The sequence below is a fragment of the Amphiura filiformis genome, chromosome 18 (assembly GCF_039555335.1).
Source record: "Amphiura filiformis chromosome 18, Afil_fr2py, whole genome shotgun sequence".
NCBI classification, from domain to species: Eukaryota; Metazoa; Echinodermata; class Ophiuroidea; order Amphilepidida; family Amphiuridae; genus Amphiura; species Amphiura filiformis.
This window is the reverse complement of record NC_092645.1, coordinates 6,544,976-6,571,012: the sequence shown is the minus strand read 5'-3', so window position 1 is coordinate 6,571,012 and position 26,037 is coordinate 6,544,976. Positions and strand designations below refer to the sequence as shown.

General features: G+C 34.7%; 2 protein-coding genes across 8 annotated transcripts in view; one reads left to right on the top strand and one right to left on the bottom strand.

Moving 5' to 3' along the window:
- Positions 1 to 3,438: 3,438 nt before the first annotated feature.
- Positions 3,439 to 8,839, bottom strand: LOC140139702 (type-2 ice-structuring protein-like). Its single transcript, XM_072161404.1, has 4 exons — positions 8,575 to 8,839; positions 7,579 to 7,731; positions 6,666 to 6,751; positions 3,439 to 3,630 (listed from the first exon to the last, which is right to left on the bottom strand). Exons 1-4 carry the CDS (start codon positions 8,837 to 8,839, stop codon positions 3,439 to 3,441), a joined length of 696 nt encoding a protein of 231 aa, XP_072017505.1.
- Positions 8,840 to 24,392: 15,553 nt separating this feature from the next.
- Positions 24,393 to 26,037, top strand: part of LOC140139800 (uncharacterized) — a 61,818-nt gene continuing 60,173 nt past the window's right edge. For all 7 annotated transcript variants that reach the window (XM_072161530.1, XM_072161531.1, XM_072161529.1 and 4 more), the window contains exon 1: positions 24,393 to 24,604. The gene's annotated coding sequence lies outside the window, so the exon portion shown is untranslated. The remainder of the gene's footprint in view (positions 24,605 to 26,037) is intronic.

Sequence of the window (26,037 nt, the reverse complement as noted above, 5' to 3'; positions counted from 1 at the left end):
ATTTATAATGCGAGCGCATCGAGTAGGAAAATTTGCATATCTACAAAGCGTTTCCGTACTGTTTTTCTAAGCCTTTTCAGAGGTTTTTTTATTTAAAAGGTGCACCATTGCTTGCTCCCCCTTTCGGCCAATAAGAGGTGAATAATAAGTGAATTAAATAAGTGGGTTGTTAATCATGTTAATCCACTTTAGACACACTTTGGATTTTAAAAAATCTAATGTTATTTATTTCCCACCTAAATGGTCTGTAACTCTTTATGCATTTAAAAGTAACCTTAACCATGATGAAAGTACAGTGACATCTGTTATGAGATGTCATCTTTTGCCGCTCCTGGCTACAAACATGTCCAGCGACTGGTTCCCTTTTTTGTGACAGGATACCTTTTACCTAATGTTTATATCCCCAGGCTTAAGGTGGCTGTGTACTCTCAGACATGCATGTAGTAAAAGTGCAATAACTTTGTAATTATTCGCGCAAGACATATAAAAGTATACATTTTTATAAAGGCAAGACATCAATGAATCTTAATATAAATACAGATTTGGGGTAAAAACAACAATTATGAAGAAAATTACAAAAAAGTGAGTCTTTGGCAATATTTGTTAGGTACATCATAACAAAAAAACACTCTTTCCAAAATATTTAATTTTGTTTTTAGCTCAATCTTGAGGTTCCATTCCAAAAACGGTTTTTTTATTTTTTTGATATTGGCCTTAGTTTTTGAGATATTGACCATATAAGGCATCAAATTGAACTTTTTAAAATTCACAAACGCCTATTTGCACAAAATGATGCCTAAAATCGGAAATAGACCAAAATATAAAAAAATGAGAAAACCGTTTCTTGAGTCGATCATGCTTTTTACGATGATCATATTTGCTTACCTATAGATGCTGTATTTATTGAGTTATCGTGTACCCAAATCGTCATTTTACCGAGAAAATGAACATTGAAATAATGGCCGTTAAAGTTTAAAGTGGTCACATTTTGCCCTTTCATCGAATCTCACAGGAGAATGCGGCAGTTTTCGTTTTTCTACCTTATATTATGTGAACATCGGGTAAATCCACAGCCCGTTGAGAAGTTTGAGCGAAATCCATTCATAACTTGATATTCAAATCGAGGAAAAGAACTTGAAAAAACCCACATTTTATCAGCTAAAACGGAGCCATTTGACCACTTGAAATTAGTGTTTCCAAAGGATGCGCCACGCATGCAGATAAGCGTCGCGTATGCGTAGCGTATCTGTGCGTTAACAAATTGCGCGATACGCAGCGCGATGCGTTGTTGCGCGCGTGTCACCCCGCTGATACAACAAAGATTTTCTCTCTTTAAAATTGCAAACACGAATGAAATAGTGAAATAAAATCCATAAAATAGCGCAGTTGGAGTTTATAAATCTGGATTTTCTTTCCTTGTATTTATAAACATAACAAAGCAACAAATATCAAAAAAGCTCAATTTTGCGAAAGAAACAACGTCTTGAGTACACAGCCGCGTTAATCAGTGGTCAACTTTAGGCTTGTTATATTTCAAAAAGATGTTTTATTCCTCTCTGAAAATCATATCTTTCTTATAACGTTTGAATGAAAGTTTTCGTACCCAGAGAAGGTATCTTACCCTTCCCACAATCCTTTGCAACACAATACATCCCCTTATTTCAACAAATGACGCTCCTATTACATTAGGAATAGACTGGCTGAACATGGGTCGCTGGTCAAGAAACCTTTGCAAAATCTGGATGTGCTCCGTTTACTGAGAATCGGACTTAACGGACAAAAATAGGCCCAGACTCCGCTTCTCTTTAGATACAACAGGGCTCTTGGTTCCACGATCAAATAAGAGAGCTGGCGATCTTTTGTTTGCTGTTGCCGCGACACGGCTCTGGAATGAGTTGCCTATCCAGTTAAGGGAGGCGGTGTCTGTGCCTGCTTTCAAGCGTTTTGCTTAAAACACATTTGTATTAATGTTGGTTGTATTCGTTTCTTACTTCATTTTTGCCTGTATTTTTGTCAGGCGCTGTGCTCATTGTTAGAGCGCCATATAAGTGTTGATTAATAATAACCAAAGATTTTAAAGTTACAACAAAATCCTATTGCGTTGTATTCAATATTCATGGAAGGAAATGCTTTCAGTTCTCATTGGATTTCGGAAATTTGGAGGAGGTCAAAACATGTGATAATCAATAAAAAACATAATTATTCACATCAGTGGTCGTTGTTTACTTAATCCCATATTAAAACATGAAAAGTTCAATGTTTTCTTGGACCAAGAAGGTCACAAGAAGTGGAAGAAAGGGTTACATTTGTTAGTAACACCTCCTAAGCAGGATAATTTGAATCTAGCTTTGCCACTGAAGGACAATTTGTAATTGTAGGCTATTTTTTAATATTGAAATCTTCATGTTTTAATTTAACATCAGGTGAGTAATGATAACTCAATTGTTATTGATTACCATGTTTTGATCCCTCCAAATGCATGAAACAAAAGAGATCCTTAACAAACTACAATTTGAAGTAAAAAATGTCATGGGAAAGCTGTCGGACGTGTAATTTCAATGGCAAATTGTGCTCAACAGCTGACTCGCGATAGCTCCAACTTCGAACGAGCACCATCGTGTGATTGGTTTGATCAATTTTCGCCATAGAAGCTGTAAATAAACTTTAATTCTTTCCTCTATGGTCATCTAAAAATTATTAAAATGCGATTTTGGGAAGATTGTTTTCAAGCCCTCCCAAATATGGAGTTCTGACTGCACGATAGGGAGCTAAAAAATGGAAAAACTTTTTCCAAACCGTGTTAAGTCTAAAATCACATGTTTCTCATTTACTTGTGTTTGACATGAGTTGTACCATCAACATGGCTGGATAACAATAGAGGTTATCCACTTCACTCATGTATGACTTCTAACAAAAGGCGCTGGTTCCCGTAGTATTCCTCATTCAAAACAATTCAATGCACGATCTCGGAGTTACCTGCATGACTTAGGCGGGCTATTTTGAAACAGTCATGGTTGTACATGCAGGTACTTCTTTTGAAAGTCCTAAACAAGGTATAGCAGTCGTTGATAGGATATGCAGCTTATAGAACATGGATAACCTCTATATGCAGACTATTGTTCTCATTTCGGAAACAAAGGCCACGCTCAGTATTGTTACTGTGCGTTTGCTTTGTAATGGTGCATCCAACTGAAATTATAATACCTATTTCATCACAGCACATTGCAATATCGCTACAGGTAAATCAGAAACATATGTTTATGGATTTAACCAGGGCTATGAGACACATCCCTGATTTAACATAGTTGAGCTGTTTTCAATGAGGTTTATCTTGGTTTAATGTGGTATAAGTCCTGCAAAGGTCGTGGTGAATTCTGCTGTAGACATGACTGCATAATGTTATATTCGTGTGTAAACTCTTCAACATCCAGACGGGGATCACGCAGTGGAATTAATGGTTGAATTTTGTACGGCTTCCTTCTTGCAGACGTATGCCATGTTTCCGAATTGTTGAGAATAATCAAAAGGAACGTCATGCCAAAGACCACTAGATTGATGAAGTGCCATGACACAATCCTGTTCAGTGGCCTGATCTCCGGGCTGGCGTGATCCCCAGTTCTTGTAGTCAACCTTTCAAAAATGTAAAAACCAATATTACAGATTTGACATCAAGTATGGAATATTATCATTATCATCATTATTATTACTAGGTGTTTACAACTCATAATTATCAATTGCAAATGAAATGTATACATGTATTTTATTATTATTATTATTATTATTATTATTATTATTATTATTATTATTATTATTATTATTATTACTATTATTATTATTATTATTATTATTATTATTATTATTATGCTGCATGGTTTTTATTTTCTTGTGTAAACTGTCCAGGATCCAGGATCAAGCAGTGGAATTTTGTACATGCCATGTTTCTGAATTGTTGAGAATAATCGCAACCAGCGTCATGTCATTGATGAAGAACCATGATACCATCCTCATCTTCATACTCATTGGGCTGTCAAATCTTGGGTTCCGTTCAATTATTAAATTGCAAATGAAATGTATACATGTATTTTTTATTATTATTATTATTATTATTATTATTATTATTATTATTATTATTATTATTATTATTATTATTATGCTGCATGGTTTTTTATTTTCTTGTGTAAACTGTCCAGGATCCAGGATCAAGCAGTGGAATTTTGTACATGCCATGTTTCTGAATTGTTGAGAATAATCGCAACCAGCGTCATGTCATTGATGAAGAACCATGATACCATCCTCATCTTCATACTCATTGGGCTGTCAAATCTTGGGTTCCGTTCAATTATTAAATTGCAAATGAAATGTATACATGTATTTTTTTATTATTATTATTATTATTATTATTATTATTATTATTATTATTATTATTATTATTATTATTATTATTATTATTACTATTATTATTATTATTATTATTATTATTATTATTATGCTGCATGGTTTTTTATTTTCTTGTGTAAACTGTCCAGGATCCAGGATCAAGCAGTGGAATTTTGTACATGCCATGTTTCTGAATTGTTGAGAATAATCGCAACCAGCGTCATGTCATTGATGAAGAACCATGATACCATCCTCATCTTCATACTCATTGGGCTGTCAAATCTTGGGTTCCGTTCAATTATTAAATGTATGCTGCGGTATCAATATCGGGTCCACTGCAACGAATACGGTCATAATGCGCATTCGGCTTCGACTGAATATCCCAAATTTGGCTAGTCTCCTCCGCAGCCAGTTTGGTTACGCTCCCTCCACACAAACAGTCTGCCAATGGCCACTTATAACGCCGTTTCTGATTGGCTACACGTTTGTAGCCGTAGAGCTGTACATACGGGAACTTGATTGACCTCAGTCTAGCTGGCGAGATGGCGGGTCAAACTTGCTCATGAATAATAAAGTAGCCGTCTAGCCGATCGACCAATTGAAAGCTTTGTTTGACGTCAAGCTGGATGACGTCGGCAGAAAACCGTTAGCGAATCAAAAGGACCAGTTCGTGACCATTGGCAGACTGTTTGTGTGGAGGGAGCGGAACCAAACTGGCTGCTGTGGAGACTAAAATTTGGCATACGCTCAACCGAAATGTATATTTTTTATTATTATTATTATTATTATTATTATTTTTATTATTATTATTATTATTATTATTATTATCATTATTATTATGTTGTTGTTGTTGTTGTTGTTGTTGTTGTTGTTGTTGTTGTTGTTGTTGTTGTTATCATGCTGAATGTTTTTTATTTTCTTGTGTAAACTCTCCAACATCCAGGATCAAGCGGTGGAATTAACTGGTTGAATTTTGTACAGCTTCCTTCTTGCAGACGTATGCCATGTTTCCAACTTGTTCAGAATAATCACAAGGAGCGTCATGCCAACGATTGCTAGATTGATGCTTCCTCCTGCTTTCCATTGGGCTCCTCTGTACCCCAGTATGTGTAATCAACCTTTCAAAAATGTAAAAACATCGCACCATTTATGAAGCTAGTTTAATTTGATAATGATATCTTTGTACAGGTTTGCCAGAATTTGTGTGTTGTCGTTACTCATATTAAAGCCATATTATAACATTTGATGAGGAGAATGCCCTCAAAAAATGTTAAATTCTGGTTTTTACACGATTGTAATGTACTTTAGTAAACAAAGATACTTGCAAAAAGCAAGACTTTAGGTGCTGTAGTTTGATCAAAATATGAGATGTTGAATAAAACGCAGGAACCGTCGTTTTATTATTACGATGGAAATATTAGTCGAACACGTGTGCGATGTTCATAACACATAACACATTACGTACATGGCGTGTGGGACACACACATACCCACACATCAAAGGGTCGTACCGTATTACAACCGCTGAAGTAACATGCGTTGACGCTAGTAGTAAATTCCAAAATTAAAAGCTAACATTTGAAGGAAAATAAATACTAATCTATTTTTACAGAAATGTTATAATATGGTTTTAATTGTTAGTTTGTGGCTGTGTGTGTTTAGTATATTCCTCTTCTTTATCTTCTTTCTTACTTCCATGGTTACCTTCATGAAAGACTGCTGCTTTTGAAGAGAAAGGAAAGAAATTTTTGTTCCGACCTTTGAGACGCATAACGAGCCGAGGGACATGAAAGCTACTGACAATAGCCTGGTAATTGACCTCTCTGTGTGTGAGTAAGCTTGTATACGCCATTGAGGTCAATGGTCATCGACTTTTATACTGCCTCCACGGGAGAAGTTAGTGCAGCTAGCCTACGCGCTGTAGTCCATACGGGACCAACGCAATATAAAATCAAAATTTTGGTCAGTTTTTGAGTTCAAGACGCACGCTTCTTTCTCAATACTCAAGCTAATGACTATCATATCCTTTCAAAACATATGTTCAAGTGCAAGGATCTAAATATGGCTTCTTTAGAACCAAAAAATTACGGGAGATATTCATCATTTTCTACCCCGGTATCCAAAGATTTATCGTCTGAATATCAAATCGTGCATAGCACATTCACGTGTATCGATCCCGGGTATTTAATTAATTCCTTACTTCCATGGTTACCTTCATGAAAGACTGCTGCTTTGAAGAGAAAGGAACGAAAATAATGGTTGTTGAATGAAACATTTTGTAGCTCTTACCGTGCTATCATCAGTCCATACAAATGTGCCTTCATTCAATGCATCGGTCAACCCAATCCAGTAATTATCAGCGATGTTGTACAGGTCTGTGAAAGAGATAAAGAAAGAAATAAACAAATAAATAATTTGATTTAAAGGAGGATTTCGTGATCCTAGCATTCTCTTTTTATGACATTTATCAATAGATATCCACGAAAAAAGCTTATTCCCAAAATTTCAGTTGATTCCGATTTTGCGTTAGCGAGTTATGCACGATTATGTGTATTACACTGCTCCATAGGCCACTGTTGTAATTTCGTTCTGGTATACCAGAAAGAAATTCAAATTTGACGATATTTTTGCTAAACGAATTAATCTGCAAGAAATTTTTGGTACATAAACATTATGTAGACAGAGGTTTCCAGTGGTATAAAAATCTCAACTTTTTTGGAGAAAAGTGGGGGGATGAGGTTGTGGATCACGAAATGCCCTTTTAATTAATTAATTGAATAATAAACAGATAAAAAGATGAATAATTAAGTAATTAATTTATTTCTTAATCATATTTCATTAACTGAAACAAGCAAACAGAAGAGCAAGTGGGGTGTGTAACCGATTTCAGGCTACAAAGACTACAAATTATACAATGTAGAGGGAAAAATAATGATTTGTACCTAAAAACAATTCATTCAAAAAAAATGTATTACAAAATGTAAATAATAGATCAATAACTCCATGATGTCTAACAGGTGTTATAAATTAAATAAAATTTACAAAATATAGAAAAAATAAGTAGGGCCCTAAATAAATTATTATTATTCAATTCATTAAATATTCGATACAAATACGTGATCGTCCTGTAATGTTATCGGCAAAGTATCGAATATAATCACATCCAAATTCAATCTGTATCGTTATCATCCAAGTCATTTACCTTCAATAAACTTCTGCTCGCCTTGGCTATGGATACTTGCCAAATGACCACCCTGTTTTTGACATGCATCTTCTGCAGCATCAAACGATATGTCTGAACTTGTGGCTTGGTAACAATAATTTCCAAACAGCTCCCAATCATTTTCACAAGTAGCTTGTTTATTATAAAATGGCATTGATAAGAAAAAAACATTATAGTTTCATTTAAAATTGATTTGAAAATAAGCCTTTATTATCACCGTATATACTTCTATGTATACCCAGGGTTCCAGAGAACTAAACCTCAGTGGCTATTATGTGTGTTAATCATATTGCCATCTTCACCCAAATGAACCAAATGAAATTATTAGGGTATTTATGGAACAAAATATCACATAAAAGGGATCTGCATCGTTGGGCATCAGGGGCCAATAAGATTCATAAGACTTGTGCAACATCATATACCTTTGTTTTACAAACCACAACCAAAATACTTGATTACATAAACTATAATAGTAGTAATAATTATGGACTTTAGTTGTCAATAATTGTTTAATTCTGGTTGTTACACGATTGTGATGTACTTACGTATACAAAGATACCCTGCAAAAATCAAGACTTTAGGTGCTATAGTTTTATCAGAATCAGAGATTTTGAATAAACCGTCTTTATGAGAGAGACGGTTTATTATTACGATGGAAATATTAGTCGAACGATGTTCATAACACAGTACGTACACGGCATGCGGTACGGTTATACACACACACCAAAGGATCGTACCGTGTTACGACCGCCGGAGTAACACGCATTGGTGCTGGTAGTAAATTCCAATTTTCTTTGCTTTACCTCACTTGTTCGGCTCAAAATTAGGAGACAAAAGCTAACATTTTATGGAAAAGAAATACCAATCTATCTTTATGTTACAATATGGCTTTAAATTAAAGTATTTAACTGCTACTGTCGATTTATGTTTTTGAACTGCATTTCGCAAACTCCCTATCGTTTATTATGTACTTACCACAGTATTCCTTTCGCTCCAGTAGGATATCAAGTGTCTCTTTGTTCCAATTCATATGTTTGGTTAGTGGAGCAGAATCATCGACAAACCATAGCTTAATATCGCTGGTAACGTCTTTATACCCAAAGCATGTTTTGGTAAACTTCCGAGGAGCTACCACTCCTTGGCAATGACATCTCTCGCTATACGGTAGGGACCATCGGAAGACATCCCCGCTTGACGGATCTGGTCGCTTCACCAGCACGCACAAATGACAAGACACCATTGGTGACAACACTGATGAATAAATACATTACGTAATGCAATCAATCTATTAATTTCTTTATCTCATCAACTTCGAACTAATTGCAACATATTTTTCTATGAGGTCTCGAGGAGCTTATTATCATAAACCCAAAATGGCCACTAGTACTTTAATTAGGGGCCAAATATCAAAGTTGGTCCATTCTGGTTAAAAACCATACCAATGTATTCGTCCCATTGTAAAGATTCAGCAAATGTACCATTGGACATACAGTTTTACATATATCGGTAACAGGTCAAATGTCATATGTGTGCTGCATATAATTGAAGACCAAATTAAAAAACTAGTTTGCGTCTGACGTCAGGGCAAAAGCGCGACGTGATTGGCTGCTGACCTGCGCAGTACAGTATTTTTGGTCTGGTTGATAGGACGTCATACGCAAACTAGTCTTTTAGTCCTTTTAAAATCTTAGTTGGACTAACAATAAAATACCTTGTATGATAAAAAGAAGTAATGTTAACCCTTGGAAGCAACGTATCCACTCCGAACACGGACACATCTTAACTGAAATAAAATAAAATAAAATCCATTTCCTTCATTAGTATTTCATATTTCATAGATTGTAATTTTATGAAACAGCGCCTTAATTTTGACCAAGTGTTAATGAACAAGGCTTACCGGCAAATGACAAAAAAAATAATGGTTAGCAACGCATTGCCAAACACTAAACTAAGGCCGCAATAAAGACACAATTTTGAGCTACTTCTAAATTATCTCTGTCATTATACGTTGGGTACATTTTGAGCTCCTTGTAATTTGGGTAAATTGTCATTGTCAAATGCTAATTGTGTAGATGCCGTTTGTAAGCAACGAGTGTGTATGTATATATATCCTAAGGCATCTGTGCAACCATAACCACGACCATTATTACATCCTCCATTGCAACATCCGTGCTGTACAACACGGTGTAAAAAAACTTAACTACTTAGAGGAGAGCGTGGTCGAGCGGTTAAGGCGTTGGACTGTGAATACAAGGGTCGAGGGTTCGAAATCTGAGTAGGTCCGCTTGAGTCTTTGAGCAAGGCACTTCACTCTACTTGCTTAGTGCTTCGGAGGCACTTTAAGCCGTCGGTCCCGTGTACATGTATTTCTGACATCGTCATTCGTCACATTAATGCAGTATGTACGTTAAAGAACGTCACAGACTATTCGAAAAGAGCAGGGGATCATCCCGGTACTGTTGACTCTACTTCAAAATACACTCATCTACTCTAGGTTCCAGAGTAAAAATTAGTACAGCTTGTCTGTACGCAGTGCGATAATACTCATACATACTCTATAAGCCACTAATAAGGAAGAAGAAGGAGTATTTCATGATCCTAGCATCCTCTGTTTATGATATTATTTATTAGATATCCATGAAAGCTTATTACCAAAATTTCAATTGATTCCGATTTTGCGTTTGCGAGTTATGCATGATTATGTGTGTTTTACTGCTCCATAGGCCATTGTGTTGTAATTTCGTTCTGGTACACCAGAATGTAATTCAAATTTTACGATATTTTTGCTAAACGAATTAATCTGCAAGAATTTATTTTTGTACATAATATGTAGCCAGGGGTTTCAGTCACCCATAGTGGGTAGGAGAACATGAAAACTAATATGAGATACTGTATTAAGATCACATATTAAGTATCATGTGAGAGTATACTCTTGTACTCCAGAAGACAGGATCACATATTAAAGTGTGCGACACTATGGATTATAAAAGGCAGGATATGGGTATGTTAAAAATTGAAATGAGGTATGGGGCTGGCTGGGGGTGGCTACGGGGCGTTATCTCAAGGACAATATTGTTCAAGGTTGCGCCGCAGGCTTACAAAGAGACAATATTGTTCAAGGTTGCGCCGCAGGCTTACAAAGAAACAATAGCAATCAAGCTTAAACTTTAAATTAGCACCCGATAGAGGCAGGGCCTGAAGAATGAGGGAAATTATGGGGTAAATATTTAACGGAATAAACTGCATAATCATATTATTTAGATTTATTCCGTTAAAAATCTTATTTTAACTTATCAAATTACTATTTTTTATATTCCATGGTGTCGCACACTTTAATATGTGATCCTGTCTTCTGGAGTACAAGAGTATACTCTCACATGATACTTAATATGTGATCCTAATACAGTATCTCATATTAGTTTTCATGTTCTCCTACCCACTATGGGTGTTTCAGTGGTATAAATATCTCAATTATTTTGAGAAAAGTGGGGATGAGGCTGCGGATCACGAAATGCCCCTTTAATAAAAGGAGGCGAGTTAATATAGCATTCATTTATATCCAAACGGCAACGATATTATAGAAAAGTTATCAGCTAATTCGTTGCTTACGTGTTAGTACTTGAAAGAAATGTAAGAAAAATCACACACAAAAAACGAAGAAATGCTTACACGATCTTGGTTACTAGGTAACACAGTGGCATTAGGAGCAATTCACAAACAAGCTCAACACTTTTGGTGTCTTTCAATGCAAAACCAGTATTGTTATACACGGTTGTTTGATGTGATCATTTATTAATTTTTCTCACAAAACATGTTCAATTCTAGAACTGGACAATACCCATAACTATCACATTATTAAATATTATATTTTTAGCTATTTATATATTTTCGTTTTTATATCGAATTATTCATATTTTGCTGCTTTTTTGTGGTAATTTTTATTCTACAAAATGTAATTTGTGTTAAAATGGAGGGCGCTATTTACATATATTTTAAATTAGTCAAATAATATGAGTTATTCCTAACCTTTCATGATAAAAAGTTTTTTGAAAATTTCCTTGCCATTTGTCAGTCTTTTTCTGATGTTCTAATACCATTATACAAGTGTCTACCTTTTGTAAAGATGCCAGGTTTTTTGTCATTTAAGGTTTTTTCCTGCTAATTTAAAAATCTTATAGTTTATTTGAATCAAATCGGACATTAGGTTCAGAAGTTGCAAGTACTCAAATGGAACAAAGTGACGCGCATTGAATTTCGTCCTACTAATTCTTATGGTCACAAAAACGACCCAGGCCAAAATCACCTGCTACTGTTTACATACTGTTTACTGTTTACACCAAACATGAACAAATTATGATTATTTTTCAATTTGTGCAGCATGGCTGTCAATCGAATCACAATATAAGATCATACAAGAATTAAACTTAGAATTGCTACACAGATTTAGTTTTACTATGAGATCTTGATTAACTGACGTTCTGATGAAATTCCATTGATTGTTTCGGTTCTCGATTCAAGATCCGGCAATGTCCAAGATCCTGTCTATCCAAGGGAAACCCCTGGTCTACCACAGTCTCGGTCCAAGTCCTATACTATGTTTCACTAATCTAGCTGCTAAAAGCCGTCAATATGAAAGGTCAAACGTTTCAACTGACGGCCGGCTTTTCATCCCAGCTACATACACTTTAAGTACATATCATTCGATTTAAAAAGTTTACTTCGAGCACTGTTAAATATCACATATTTAACAAAAGTTAATCAGATCATAGAGAAAGCAAAATGAATACCAGCAAACATTCTGTTTGGCTTACGTAGACTATGAGAAGACTTTCGACAGAATTGAAACTTCAGCTGTACTACAGGCACTGGTTGGAATCGAGAGCACATAATCAAGGATATATACAGTAAGGAACAGCTACCATCCGGCTACACTCTGAGAGCAATAAAATCAACATTCACCGAGGGAGATACCATGTCACTAAAACTTGTCAACGCAGCTCTGGAAGCCATCATACAAAAGCTTGACTGGGAAAAGAAAGGGATCAACATCAATGGGAAGAGGATAAGCCACCTGAGATTTGCAGATGATATTGTAATCTTTACAGAAAACTCTGATGATCTTGAGTCTATGCTGCAAGCCCTCAACAATGGAAGTAACCAAGTGGAGCTGAAGATAAACATGAGCAAGACCAAAAGCATGTTCAACAGATTCGTCACCAAGAAACAAATCTACATTCACCAAACAGCACTAGAAGAAGCAGAAGAAATCAATATGCGTACTTGGGTCAAGTTGTCAAAATGAGCCACAACCACTTTAACGAAGTAAGAGCAGGATGGGGATCTTTTGGAAAATTGAATGATGCAGAGCAATATGTCATTATGTCTTAAAAAGAAAATCTACAACCAGTGTGTTCTCCCAGCCATGACATATGGCTCAGAAACTTGGGCCATGAAAGCTGCCATGACTCAGAGAATGGAGCAGAAGTTGAGAGTGGCTTAACACAGTATGGAAAGGAGCATGCTTTGGATCACAAAAAGAGACATGAAAACAAATGAGCAGATCAGAAGCATGACACAGGTCACCGATGGTATCCGGACTGTTAAACATAAGAGGTGGTCTTGGGCTGGCACTAGCTAGAACAATGAATAATTGCTCTAGATCATTTAGTTCCCGAAACAATATTCTTCTTGCCTCTTATCAGACATTTTGAAAAGTCATACGTGTACGTTTAAGTTCCCCGTAGTGATCCCAGCGCAAGTGTAAAAAAAATTGTTTACAAATTGCTTAAAAGTGAAGAATAGGTCATTCAAATTGTTACTTGGTATTTTTGAAATGAAAAATTCAGCAATTAGCAATAAACGAAGAAAACAGCAGTATTGACGATGTTGAAGCCCCATTCAAATACATGTAGCTAATTTACATACTGTCAGTATTACATACTCATGTAAAACGTCTTATTTTGTCTTAAATACACGGCTTTCGGCTGAACCACTAGCAGGCTATGTTAGCACATCTATGACAATGACAAAGGTACCAAAATCCAAATATTGATGATTTTTACGATCGTCCGGATGAGCAAATCACTGAATGGGCCTTGTGATATTATATACAATTATATTATATACGATTGCTAATTAGTAATTAGTATCTTGAGTATTATCAGTATATTGTCATGAAGTACTTACCCAATTTTGAATCATATACTGTAACTGAAGTCGACACCTTCCTCCACGAGTTTATGAATAAGGCACCGGCAATAATGATCATGATGATGAAGAAATGTTTAGCCACGCAGTTTTAAGAGGGACAATCAATATTGCCAATGTCGTTGTGCAGCCACAAAATTTGGCTACTTCTAATAATCAACCGGTATGTCATCGTTGGGGCTTTTTTTACTCCTTGGAAACCAATAATCGTCGTCATATGAAAAGGTTTGACTACAAAAACGATTCTCGCTTCAATATAAATGCATCTACGCACAGTTTCCACCTCGATACACCCGTGTACATAAACATTTTCCAGCACAGCGAGAATAAGCGAGTCTAGTCTCCACGCAGTCTGTCTTATACTATACGGTTGAGTGCATAGCATTTTAAGAGCTGTGTGAGATCTAGTGGAAAATAGACATCTGAAGTTGGTGTTTGCCAAAACCTCAAGTGCTCCCTTCATCCAATCAGAATTTTTTTATATCGAACGAAAGCTAACACTTCCCCCTAAAAACACTCTTTGTCATTAGTTAACAGATGACGCAATTCAATTTTTATAGCAACGCGAATGTGAAAAATCTATTGAAAACGACCTGTTCAAGCAGACTTTTTGACAAAAATGTAGATTTTTAAAGTAAAACCCTCAAGTGTTCCTTACAATATTTTTCAAATTTTATGTCAATAAATGAAAGAGCACACTTATATTATCCATATACTAGCGTCATTAGAATGAGCAATGGCCAATTCTCTTTAAATTGCAAATCTTGTGCACAAAGTTACTGATTTCGCCTTTGTTTTGTCATACGGTTATAAATTCAATGAACTATGACTTTGCTAAAGAGCGCTTACAAATTAATATGAAAAAATTGGGCGTATTGTCACATGCGACTTCCTGGCAAAAAAATTATACTCAAGAGTGTTTATTGAGATACCGAGTGGATTGCAGGGAAGAAAATAAAAAATGCCGTACGAATCAATTTAAATAGAGTGAAAAGTATATTGAAATGGTTTTTTTTTTTGGTTTGACTCGTACTCTTTTTGTTACCGATTTCACTATCATGTGTTACCAGTAAATAAAAGGCACTCAATTTAATGCCCACGTGACCCATGGGCGCCGCCATACCAAGACCACCAAGTGATCAGTAGATGTGCTACAATGCTAAGAGATGGGAATTTTTCAGACAAATATCATCAAAATTGATGAAAATTTAATAGGCAAAATTATTATACACTAGCGGGACACCCGCGCTTCGCGCGGCTCCCCGCTAGATGAGTAAATGGAAGCGTTCACTCAAACAGGAGTAATTACTGTACAGGTAGACTCATTGAAAATTCCTCATTCCTTCCGAATCATCTTGGTAATCTAGTAACCACATCCCGTACCCTAAACCACAACCCCGTACCCGTAGGACCTATAATAATCCATCCAAAGTAGGCCTACCATTTTGTGTCCTTCTTTCTTTTCTTTTTCCCCTCCCGTACCCGTACGATATTTATGTCTTCGTAGGCCTAATCCCGTTATCCCATTATCCCGTATCACCATAACACCGTGCGCAAGTTGGCTATGCGCACGCCGCAAGCGGCGCGCGTCGTGTACGCCGACGCGCTAACGGCGCGGTTTATGCTAGACATGTAGACGCGTTGGTTGGCATTGGCCGTAAACAAACTACCGCTATAAATTTGCCCGAAAAACTCACTTTTTTACTTATTTTGAGGCCAATACTTGACCGTTTTCAACCAAATAAACTTTAAACACATTGTCGTCTATTCCTCGATTTCCCGTGTGAATTTGGCGACATTTGGATCGAAACTGACGGAGCCTTTATAGGCATACATACATAGATACATACAACATTCCCCTATCTTAATACTAATTATGGCGTGTCCGTCCGTCCGTCCGTCCTCTGTCCGCGCGCTATCGCGTTCGCGTCCCGCGAGTTTCGCGTTCACACGGTGCACTATCGCGTGCTCGCGCTGCGAAATCTAGTTTATAGTAAGATTGGGAGATTCGGTTTTTTTAGTATGTTTTCAAGAACTAAATTTAAGATTTGATCGACGGAAAAAAGTTATCGACGGAAACTCTTACAATAATACTACAAAGTTGCAAAAAAAATGACAAATTTGCTAGAAAATTTGGACATGCATGCCGCGTTTCCAATTGAAATACACAGGAAGACCGCCCACTGTGCCAAAGATCACTTCTCCAGACATCCTGTCTAGACGCTGTAATGTCAGCGCCCATCTGGTCACGTGGGCATTAAATTAAGTGCCTTTATTTAAATGCCCTAAGACGACTGGTTTACTACTCCTAATGTACTGCCAAATGACGTGTTGCATGTGTTTGGAATGAGATTTGAAACTTTTTAGATTTTTCAATTGGAAAGGATTTGTCACAAATTCCAGCCTACAAAAGATTGAATAACAATGAAAATTAATCCTTTCTGTTGAAAATAATCAATCGAAAAAGATTTACCTCTAACTTTAATCGCTAAAGCAGTATTCAGACTTTTTATTGTACGTACAATATTGTATGCAACATATCTACGTTATTTAATCTATTGCCATTATATTTCCAGTAATGTTTAAGTTCTGACGAATGTTTGCTGACGTAAAATCGATAATATATTTCTACTAGATATTACATGTAACATATTATCGATTTTTCGTCATCAAACATTCGTTAGAACTTAAACATTACTGGAAATAGAATGGCAATAGATTAAATAACGTAGATATGTTGCATACAATATTGTACGTACAATACTCGGAGTCTGTGGAGCGCTTTAAGGGGTATAGTCCATACAAGATCCCGTCCAACAATTTTTCTTAAACTTCGTACCAATTAACTTTCATCGATATACTTCGAATATCTAAAATAAAAAGAGGGGTCACTGAGCTCGTTTTTGAGAAATAACCATTTTAAAAAGGCTGTTTTTGGGAAAAATTAGTACAGGCGTCTATGGAAAAATGAAAAATTTGGACATATTTTCGATTATAACAAAAAAACTACCCCAACAATTTTGCTGATTTTTTGATATAATATGCGCACTGATAGGATGTTTCATTAAAGCTAATAAAAATGGGGGTCACTGAGTTACTTTTTTCACAATTTGAGCAGAAATAGCATATTTTTTGGTTCAAAATACCAGTGCGATATCATAGCGCGTCACTAGCAAAAACTTGTCGCAGCTCATACGCGCTAAATTGTCCGCGTATGCAGGTGATATTGCAAACACATGCAACATGACAGTGGGGTGATTTTCTTTGGTTTCATTAACCAATGTTAACCCTCTTGATTCCAAAGTATCCATTAAGGTGGCTGTGTACTCTCAGACATGCATGTAGTAAAAGTGCAATAACTTTGTAATTATTCGCGCAAAACATATAAAAGTATACATTTTTATGAAGGCAAGACATCAATAAATCTTAATATAAATACAGATTTGGGGTAAAAACAACAATTTTGAAGAAAATCACAAAAAAGTGAGTTTTTGGCAATATTTGTTAGGTACATCATAACAAAAAACACTCTTTCCAAAATATTTTATTTTGTTTTTAGCTCAATCTTGAGGCTCCATTCCAAAAACGGTTTTTTTATTTTTTTGATATTAGCCTTATTTTTTTGAGATATTGACCATATAAGGCATCAAAATGAACTTTTAAAATTCAAAAACGCCTATTTGCACAAAATGATGCCCAAAATCGGAAATAGACCAACATATAAAAAAATGAGAAAACCGTTTCTTGAGTCAATCATGCTTTTTACGATGATCATATTTGCTTACCTATAGATGCTGTATTTATTGAGTTATCGTGTACCTAAATCGTCATTTTACCGAGAAAATGAACATTGAAATAATGGCCGTTGAAGTTTAAAGTGGTCACATTTTGCACTTTCATCGAATCTCACAGGAGAATGCGACAGTTTTCGTTTTTGTAACTTATATTACGTGAACATCGGGTAAATCCACAGCCCCTTGAGAAGTTTGAGCGAAATCCATTCATAAACTTGATATTTAAATCGGGGAAAGAACTTGAAAAAACCCACATTTTATCAGCTAAAACGGAGCCATTTGACCCCTAGGTTTTTGTGAAATCAGTGCTTCCGTGGTGTTTCCATAAGATGCGCCGCGCACGCAGATAAGGGTCGCGTATGCGTCGCGTATTTGTGCGTTAACAAATTGCGCGATACGCAACGCGATGAGTTCTTGCGCGCGTATACCTTGCTGGTACAACAAAGATTTTCTTTCCTTTTCAATTTCAAACGCGAGTGGAATAGTGAAATAAAATCCTTAAAATATTGCAGTTGGAGTTTACAAATCTGGATTTTCATTCCTTGTATTTATAAAAAACATAACAAGGTACAAACATATCATAAAAACTCAATTTTGAGAAAGAAACAATGGCTAGAGTACACAGCCGCGTTAAGTTATATAGTTTCACTCAATATGATATGTTCTTCAAAAATCGAAAACCAAAAGTGGTTAAGCCAGCAAACAAAATGAGATATTTTACATGAATCTGTAATTTCAAATTGAATTGAATTTGAACTTTGTCAATACTGCCGTTTTTTCTCGTTGTTTTGCATATAGCAAAAATACTTGTAGGCTATACAGTCTATGACAACTTTAATGACTTATCCTTCACTCCTCCTAGCTATGCAATTTATAAACAATGTTAATTTTTTGCAATCATGTTAATTATTAACTTAAATATTAGCGGATCCCGTTATTTATCATGTTTAGAATGATATTAATATTACTCAAATATCCTCTCATTTTAGGCATGTACCCAGCAAACACAAAACATTTTCGACATCATTCGCAAAGGTTAGAAAAGGTTGCAAACGTTTAAATGTAGGGTTATTTAAAGGGTTATAAAGGGTATAAAACGTTTTCAAAACACTCAAAAACGTTATACTGCAAACATTCTAACATAATGTTATTTCAGTGTTGACAAAATATTTGGCAAAAACTATTTTAGAAATATTATTGTAGTGTGTTTTCATACAAAACGTATTAAAACGTTTTCATAACCTTTATATAACCCGACATTTAATTTACTTAAATCAAAACCCAAATGTTTAAAACGTTTTAACGTTTTTTGTTTTTGCTGGGACAACTTGGTTCGATCTACTTATCATTCTCGTTTTATCATTAAGTTATATTTATAAAGTCAGTTGCACGCAAAGTAAGTCAGATGTAAAAATAGACATTTTATTACAAAAATAAAATTGACTTCATGTGATATATATTTCAAATGACAGAATTTTACCTTAAAATACTATTGAAATAATTTCATTATATTAATAATCAGTTAAATAAGAAACTACTTTAAAATAAATAAGTTATATGATACTAGTTAATAAGACAAATAAAAAAGGCCGTTTGATATCACCCTTTATATATTTTTATATAGGTCTATAGTATATTTTGTTATCTTGGTTATTATTTTATCTTTCTTTTCCCTCATTATTTAATTCTGTCTTCCTTCTCATCTTTATTACCTTTCCTTCTTCTGTCTTTGTTTTGTTTTCGTTTCCTTTCTTTAATTCTTTTTATTCTTTCTCACTTCTTTCTGTGATCTGTCGTTGTTATTTATTTGATTGATTCCATTAATTTTTTCAGTTTCCTTTATTCTTAAATTTTCTGTTATTTCACTCTTTGTTTATCTTCCTTTTATTCCTTCTCCTTTTCTTTCTTTCTTCTTTCTTTCTTTCTTTCTTTCTTTCTTTCTTTCTTTCTTTCTTTCTTTCTTTCTTTCTTTCTTTCTTTCTTTCTTTCTTTCTTTCTTTTTTCTTTCTTTCTTTCTTTCTTTCTTTCTTTCTTTCTTTCCTTCTTTCTTTCTTTCACTCCTGAACTTTTTTTTTTCTTTATTTATTTCTTTAGTTATTTCTTTCCTTCTTTTATTCTTTGTTTATCTTTCTTTCTTTTACAAAAATCATTGATAAATGGCGATGAAAACACGGTACTCCCGCGTAGCTGAACTTCTTACCAGCGCCTGGCGCACACTCCACGCAGTATTTAGTTTGACGCGCGCGTGGCGGCAAGAACTGCGCGGACAAGATTTCACAGAAATTTCAGTTAGAAACGAGTGCGTACTAGACGCGTGGATTATACCCCTTAAGGATTGAGAATCACTACTTTTGATTGAAAAAAAATATCGATAATTCAAATCATTCGACTGAATAAATAGTTGAAAACGATTTGCCCCCCCCCCCCCTCCTAATTCAAGACGGTTGGTTGAATATTTAATCGGGCAATTTCAAAGTACATTTCGTGATCCACAGCATCATCCCTCCCCCACTCTGGCTACATAATGTTTATAATTCATGCTCACAGGCTATTAACAATTAGTCTGATTAGTGTAGATTGATAATTTAGGCATCCATTCAATTTATTGTTTGTCAATATTGGGTTTTGCCTGGCATTTCTCAGAATGTTATAAATAAATAATTTTTTTATCACACGAGGACACAAATACGAACAAATAGACGAATATAGCGCCATGATGGAAGGTCAGGGGAGTGTCAAAACGTTGTCACAGTGCGTACCTTTCAAAAAATATACGAAATCCTCAAAAATCTGATTTTTGCATTTTTTGAAGCATACGTACGTGTGCAAGTGTACCGAAGCAAATGTCACATGTTAGTCAATGAAGGATGTCCGTACGGATACGGATATTAGTCCGCCTGCCAAACGCAATTTTGTCCCAGAAGCTTGTTTTGGTGTCCATAGTTTTGTTTTTGATGAATATTGCTTCTCAAGAATACGAACTTCAAAAATAAGTTTACTGGACCTCTGTCAGCATTAGGCATTTTGAGATATAGCGGGTCAAAGTTCATACAGAGGTCAAAATTCAAACTGCTGTTGAAACGTTCTCCAAACTATTCCTCTTGTCATGGCGATCCAGAAAAAGTATACTTTTACCTATCTGTGACATACCCTTCTGGAGTTATAAGCAAGAAGGGCAAAGGTCACGATTTGACATCCGCAGGGGTCAAAACTTGAAAAATTGAAAGCATTAGAAAAGGGGACAGCATTCGTAGAAAGTTGATAACTAAAACCCCTGGTATTGGTTATCATGACTATACCACCTTTCGTAATCAAATTCAGAGGGAAATGAAAGCTGCAAAAGGGTCGTTTTTCAAGAATAAATTGGAAGAATCCATGGGAGATCAAAGAAGCTTTGGACTCATCTGAAAAACTTGGGCTATAGCTCTAAAGCAAACTCTAAGGGTAAAATCGTTTTGGACATTGATGTACTTTGTCACATCGTCGATGTACTTTGTAATGATTTTTCTGTCTCTATAATTTGTTTTTGTAATCTAATGATCTTGCCAAATAAAAAACAAACAAACAAACAACAAAAATGCTGCGATCTTCACCAAAATAGTCTCAAATTGTTCATCATAGAAAATCCATGAAGAAATGTAATAGTTTGTATTGTGTATGATGTTTCCTTACATGGGTAACCATGGTAACATAACAAAAGTCTATATGATTCAACATGATGGATATTGACCTTTGTCACCATGTTACCATGGTAACAAAACACCCTAGCTAAGGTAAACTATTCTTTTTTTAATTGTTTATACAAGGCGAAATATTTGAGACTATTTTCATAAAAATCGGAGTATTTTTCACGTTGTGACCCCTGTGGAGGTCAAATGGTGACCTTTGACCTTTCTGCTTAGAACTCCAGAAGGGTATGTCACAGATAGGTAAAAGTATACATTTTCTGGATCGCCATGACAAGAGGAATAATTTGGAGAACTTTTCAACAGCATTTGAGCAGTTTGAATTTTGACCTCTGTATGAACTTTGACCCGCCATATCTTCAAAATGCCCAATGCTGACAGAGGTCCAATAAATATTTTTGAAGTTGGTGGTTTTGAAAAGCAATATCCATCAAGACCAAAACTATGGACACCAAAACAACGTCATACCCACTCGCAGATGTACTATTTTTTAACTACACGCAATTGAATCAGGGATCCCTGATTGAATGTAGCAGCCTCATATTTTGCTACACAGCTGTTTCTTTCCTTTGTTTGTTTGTTTGTTTGTTTGTTTTTGTTGTTTTTTTGTTGTTCTATATGATTCAACATGATGGATATTGACCTTTGTCACCATGTTACCATGGTAACAAAACACCCTAGCTAAGGTAAACTATTCTTTTTTTTTTTTTTTATACAAGGCGAAATATTTGAGACTATTTTCATAAAAATCGGAGTATTTTTCACGTTGTGACCCCTGTGGAGGTCAAATGGTGACCTTTGACCTTTCTGCTTAGAACTCCAGAAGGGTATGTCACAGATAGGTAAAAGTATACATTTTCTGGATCGCCATGACAAGAGGAATAATTTGGAGAACTTTTCAACAGCATTTGAGCAGTTTGAATTTTGAAAAAAACTCTAAGGGTAAAATCGTTTTGGACATTGATGTACTTTGTCACATCGTCGATGTACTTTGTAATGATTTTTCTGTCTCTATAATTTGTTTTTGTAATCTAATGATCTTGCCAAATAAAAAACAAACAAACAAACAACAAAAATGCTGCGATCTTCACCATAATAGTCTCAAATTGTTCATCATAGAAAATCCATGAAGAAATGTAATAGTTTGTATTGTGTATGATGTTTCCTTACATGGGTAACCATGGTAACATAACAAAAGTCTATATGATTCAACATGATGGATATTGACCTTTGTCACCATGTTACCATGGTAACAAAACACCCTAGCTAAGGTAAACTATTCTTTTTTTAATTGTTTATACAAGGCGAAATATTTGAGACTATTTTCATAAAAATCGGAGTATTTTTCACGTTGTGACCCCTGTGGAGGTCAAATGGTGACCTTTGACTTTTCTGCTTAGAACTCCAGAAGGGTATGTCACAGATAGGTAAAAGTATACATTTTCTGGATCGCCATGACAAGAGGAATAATTTGGAGAACTTTTCAACAGCATTTGAGCAGTTTGAATTTTGACCTCTGTATGAACTTTGACCCGCCATATCTTCAAAATGCCCAATGCTGACAGAGGTCCAATAAATATTTTTGAAGTTGGTGGTTTTGAAAAGCAATATCCATCAAGACCAAAACTATGGACACCAAAACAACGTCATACCCACTCGCAGATGTACTATTTTTTAACTACACGCAATTGAATCAGGGATCCCTGATTGAATGTAGCAGCCTCATATTTTGCTACACAGCTGTTTCTTTCCTTTGTTTGTTTGTTTGTTTTTGTTGTTTTTATTTTGTTTTGCTTTGCTTTTCTATTTCTTTTTTTTTCTTCTTTTTTTTGTTTGTTTTGTTTTGTTTTGTTTTGTTTGTTTTTTTGTTTTATTTGTTTGTTTGTTTGTTTTGTTTGTTTGTTTGTTTGTTTGTTTTTGTTTGTTTTTCTTCTTTTTTGCTTTTTCTTTCTTTTTTTATTATGAACAAAAATACTAAAAAATAATTGATAATATACTTCACTTCTAAGTTGTTTCCATAAATATTATATAATTATGCGTACTCTCTCACTATGATCACTGAGAGCGCCTTTAATAACACTCATTCGGTAGAATCAGGGACTACGCCCAGCTATTAGCTGATCATTAAATCATCGTCAGCCTTTTGGTCAATTAGGTTGGCAATGTATAGATACAACTGCATGCTAAACGACACACCTCAATTTTAGGAAATTGAATGATAGTGTAAATATAGATCAATGCGGATATAAATGATGTGTTCTATACAAATTTTACTCAGTGTTTATTTTATATTATTTTATTTTATTTTATTTTATTTTATTTTATTTTATTTTATTTTATTTTATTTTATTTTATTTTATTTATATTACGTTATTTTTTTAAAATTTTATTTATAAAGCGCAATTTTATTTATTTATTTATTTATTTATTCCTATTTATTTCATTTTAACTTCCACCAAGAATAAAGGTAATGAAGCTATTCTATTTGAAATCCACACTCCACCTGTGCAAGATTTAACTGAAGTCTTCCACAGATGGCGTATGGGTTTCAAAGATAATAGACCATTGGGTGGGTCAGTAATTTCCATTTGAAATACTCACTCCAGTATATATGATATAGGTAAAGCCAGGGGGAGTACGAGTTATAAATAATTGACCTTAGCCAATTCCATTAGAAAAACATACTCCCTCTGTAGAAGATGTTTGTTAAATTTACCACAGGGTTATGGCAGATTTAAATGGAATAGCCCAATTGGGTGACGTACTTGTACGGTTAACCATTCAAGCATTAAAGTATACTTTTGTTCAATATGAATTGTTTGATTTTGACTCAACAAGTAGGCTACCACAGTGACTCAGTGAAAAAGTATGAAAAGTCGTGAAATCAATGTAGACCAATTCCCAACTTAAATCACAATCTGCGAGCGATTTGTACATTAACAAATCAACTAATTTTGTTTATCCTAAATATGATATTACATAGCGTTTCATTGGTTTCACAGGAATAGTGACCAAGCATAAAATATCGCTTGGCGCGAACAAATAGACTATAAACCGCCAGGTGGGAAAACTTCCGTCAATACAGTATACCACAATACAATGCCAAGGTCGTACATACATGCATTACATTGTGGAATAAATAGTGCATAAAATGATGTATATTCACGGAATACTGGTTGAAACATAGAGAATATTTTGCTTTAACCGATGATTTTAATTGTGCTATCGGGTTATATGCTATTGATGTAAAAAATAGAGATTCCAGTATAAATACAAGCAGCGAACGACGAGGCGTGCTATCAGGATCACCGAGACCTGGTATTACCAGTGGTAAGTACGCGCTAGTATTATACATGTATCATATAATGTACGATCTGTGGTACGATCTTATTAAATAAATTTGTATATTTTTTTTAAACATGATTTTTGGCATAAGCCTATTATGTTTACACCTGTCGCAACTCGCAACATAGACATTACTGGAATCAGCCAAATGTGCTATGTTTGTAAAACAACAGCAATTTTGAATTAATGCCTAATAATTTTAATTTATTTTAATAATTTTGACATAGGCCTAATACATTTATGATATACTGTTAAGCGGCCAAAATAGATATTTTTGTTGTTGTTGTTGTTGTTTTGGTTTTCTGGTCTTTTTTTTCATGTTACCGCATTACCAGATATCTTTCCTGACTGACAGTTGTTATTAATATTATCACAATTTTGGACAAAGAATAAAAAAAATAAAAATCGTATATTTAATATGGCTTTAATAGCCTATTTATTAGACTATATCACGGACTTATAATAATACTTATAATGCTTCTACTCGTATGTGTATGATTGGCATTGCATAGGCATATCATTATAAAAAAAATACTGTACACTGACAGTCACTTGACTGGTACTAAAAGAGATAATTGATCAATGTTTTGGATGAATTGACCATGGTGTTTAACCGATAGACTGTTCGGCACACACTCTATGGTCTGACTTTACCCCATGCCCCATACAGGATATTCAATGGTCTCTCCGTGGGGTATCATTTTAATTAATTCAATTCTAATTTATTTTGTATTTATTTATTTGTATCTAGGCATAGCATAAATTAAAATCGCCTTGTGAAAATGTGTCGTACATGATACGCAGCTATATTAAGGGATCTAGAATGAGCGTTTATGGCGTTTCGACAGTATTTTTGTGGGACATGCGAGCACCTCAGACGTATCGAATTGCATTCTGAATACGAAGCATGTCTTTCTGATATCAAATAATTTCCATTTTTTTGAAATTCACGATATAATACAAATTTTATGACAAATTATATAAATTTGATATTTTTCAAATTTTTGATATATAACAGTCCTCGAAATAAATTTTATACATCTAATGATATATTCTTAAAGTGTATGTAGCTGGGAGGAAAAGCCGACGATCAATTGAAAATGTTGACCTTTTATATTGAAGATATGGATTTTTCCCCAAAAAGACCTTTTTTTTTTGGTGTTTTGGGAAAAAATCCATATCTTCAATACGAAAGGTCAAAATTTTCAATTGATCGTCGGCTTTTCATCCCACCTACATACACTTTAAGTATAAATCATCAGATTTATAAAGTTTACTTCAAGTACTGTTAAATATCAAAAATATCAATTTTAATGATTTGCCATAAAATGTGTATTACATTGCGAATTTCAAAAATTAAAATTAGTTGATATCAGAAGGACATTCTTCGTATTCAGAATGCAATT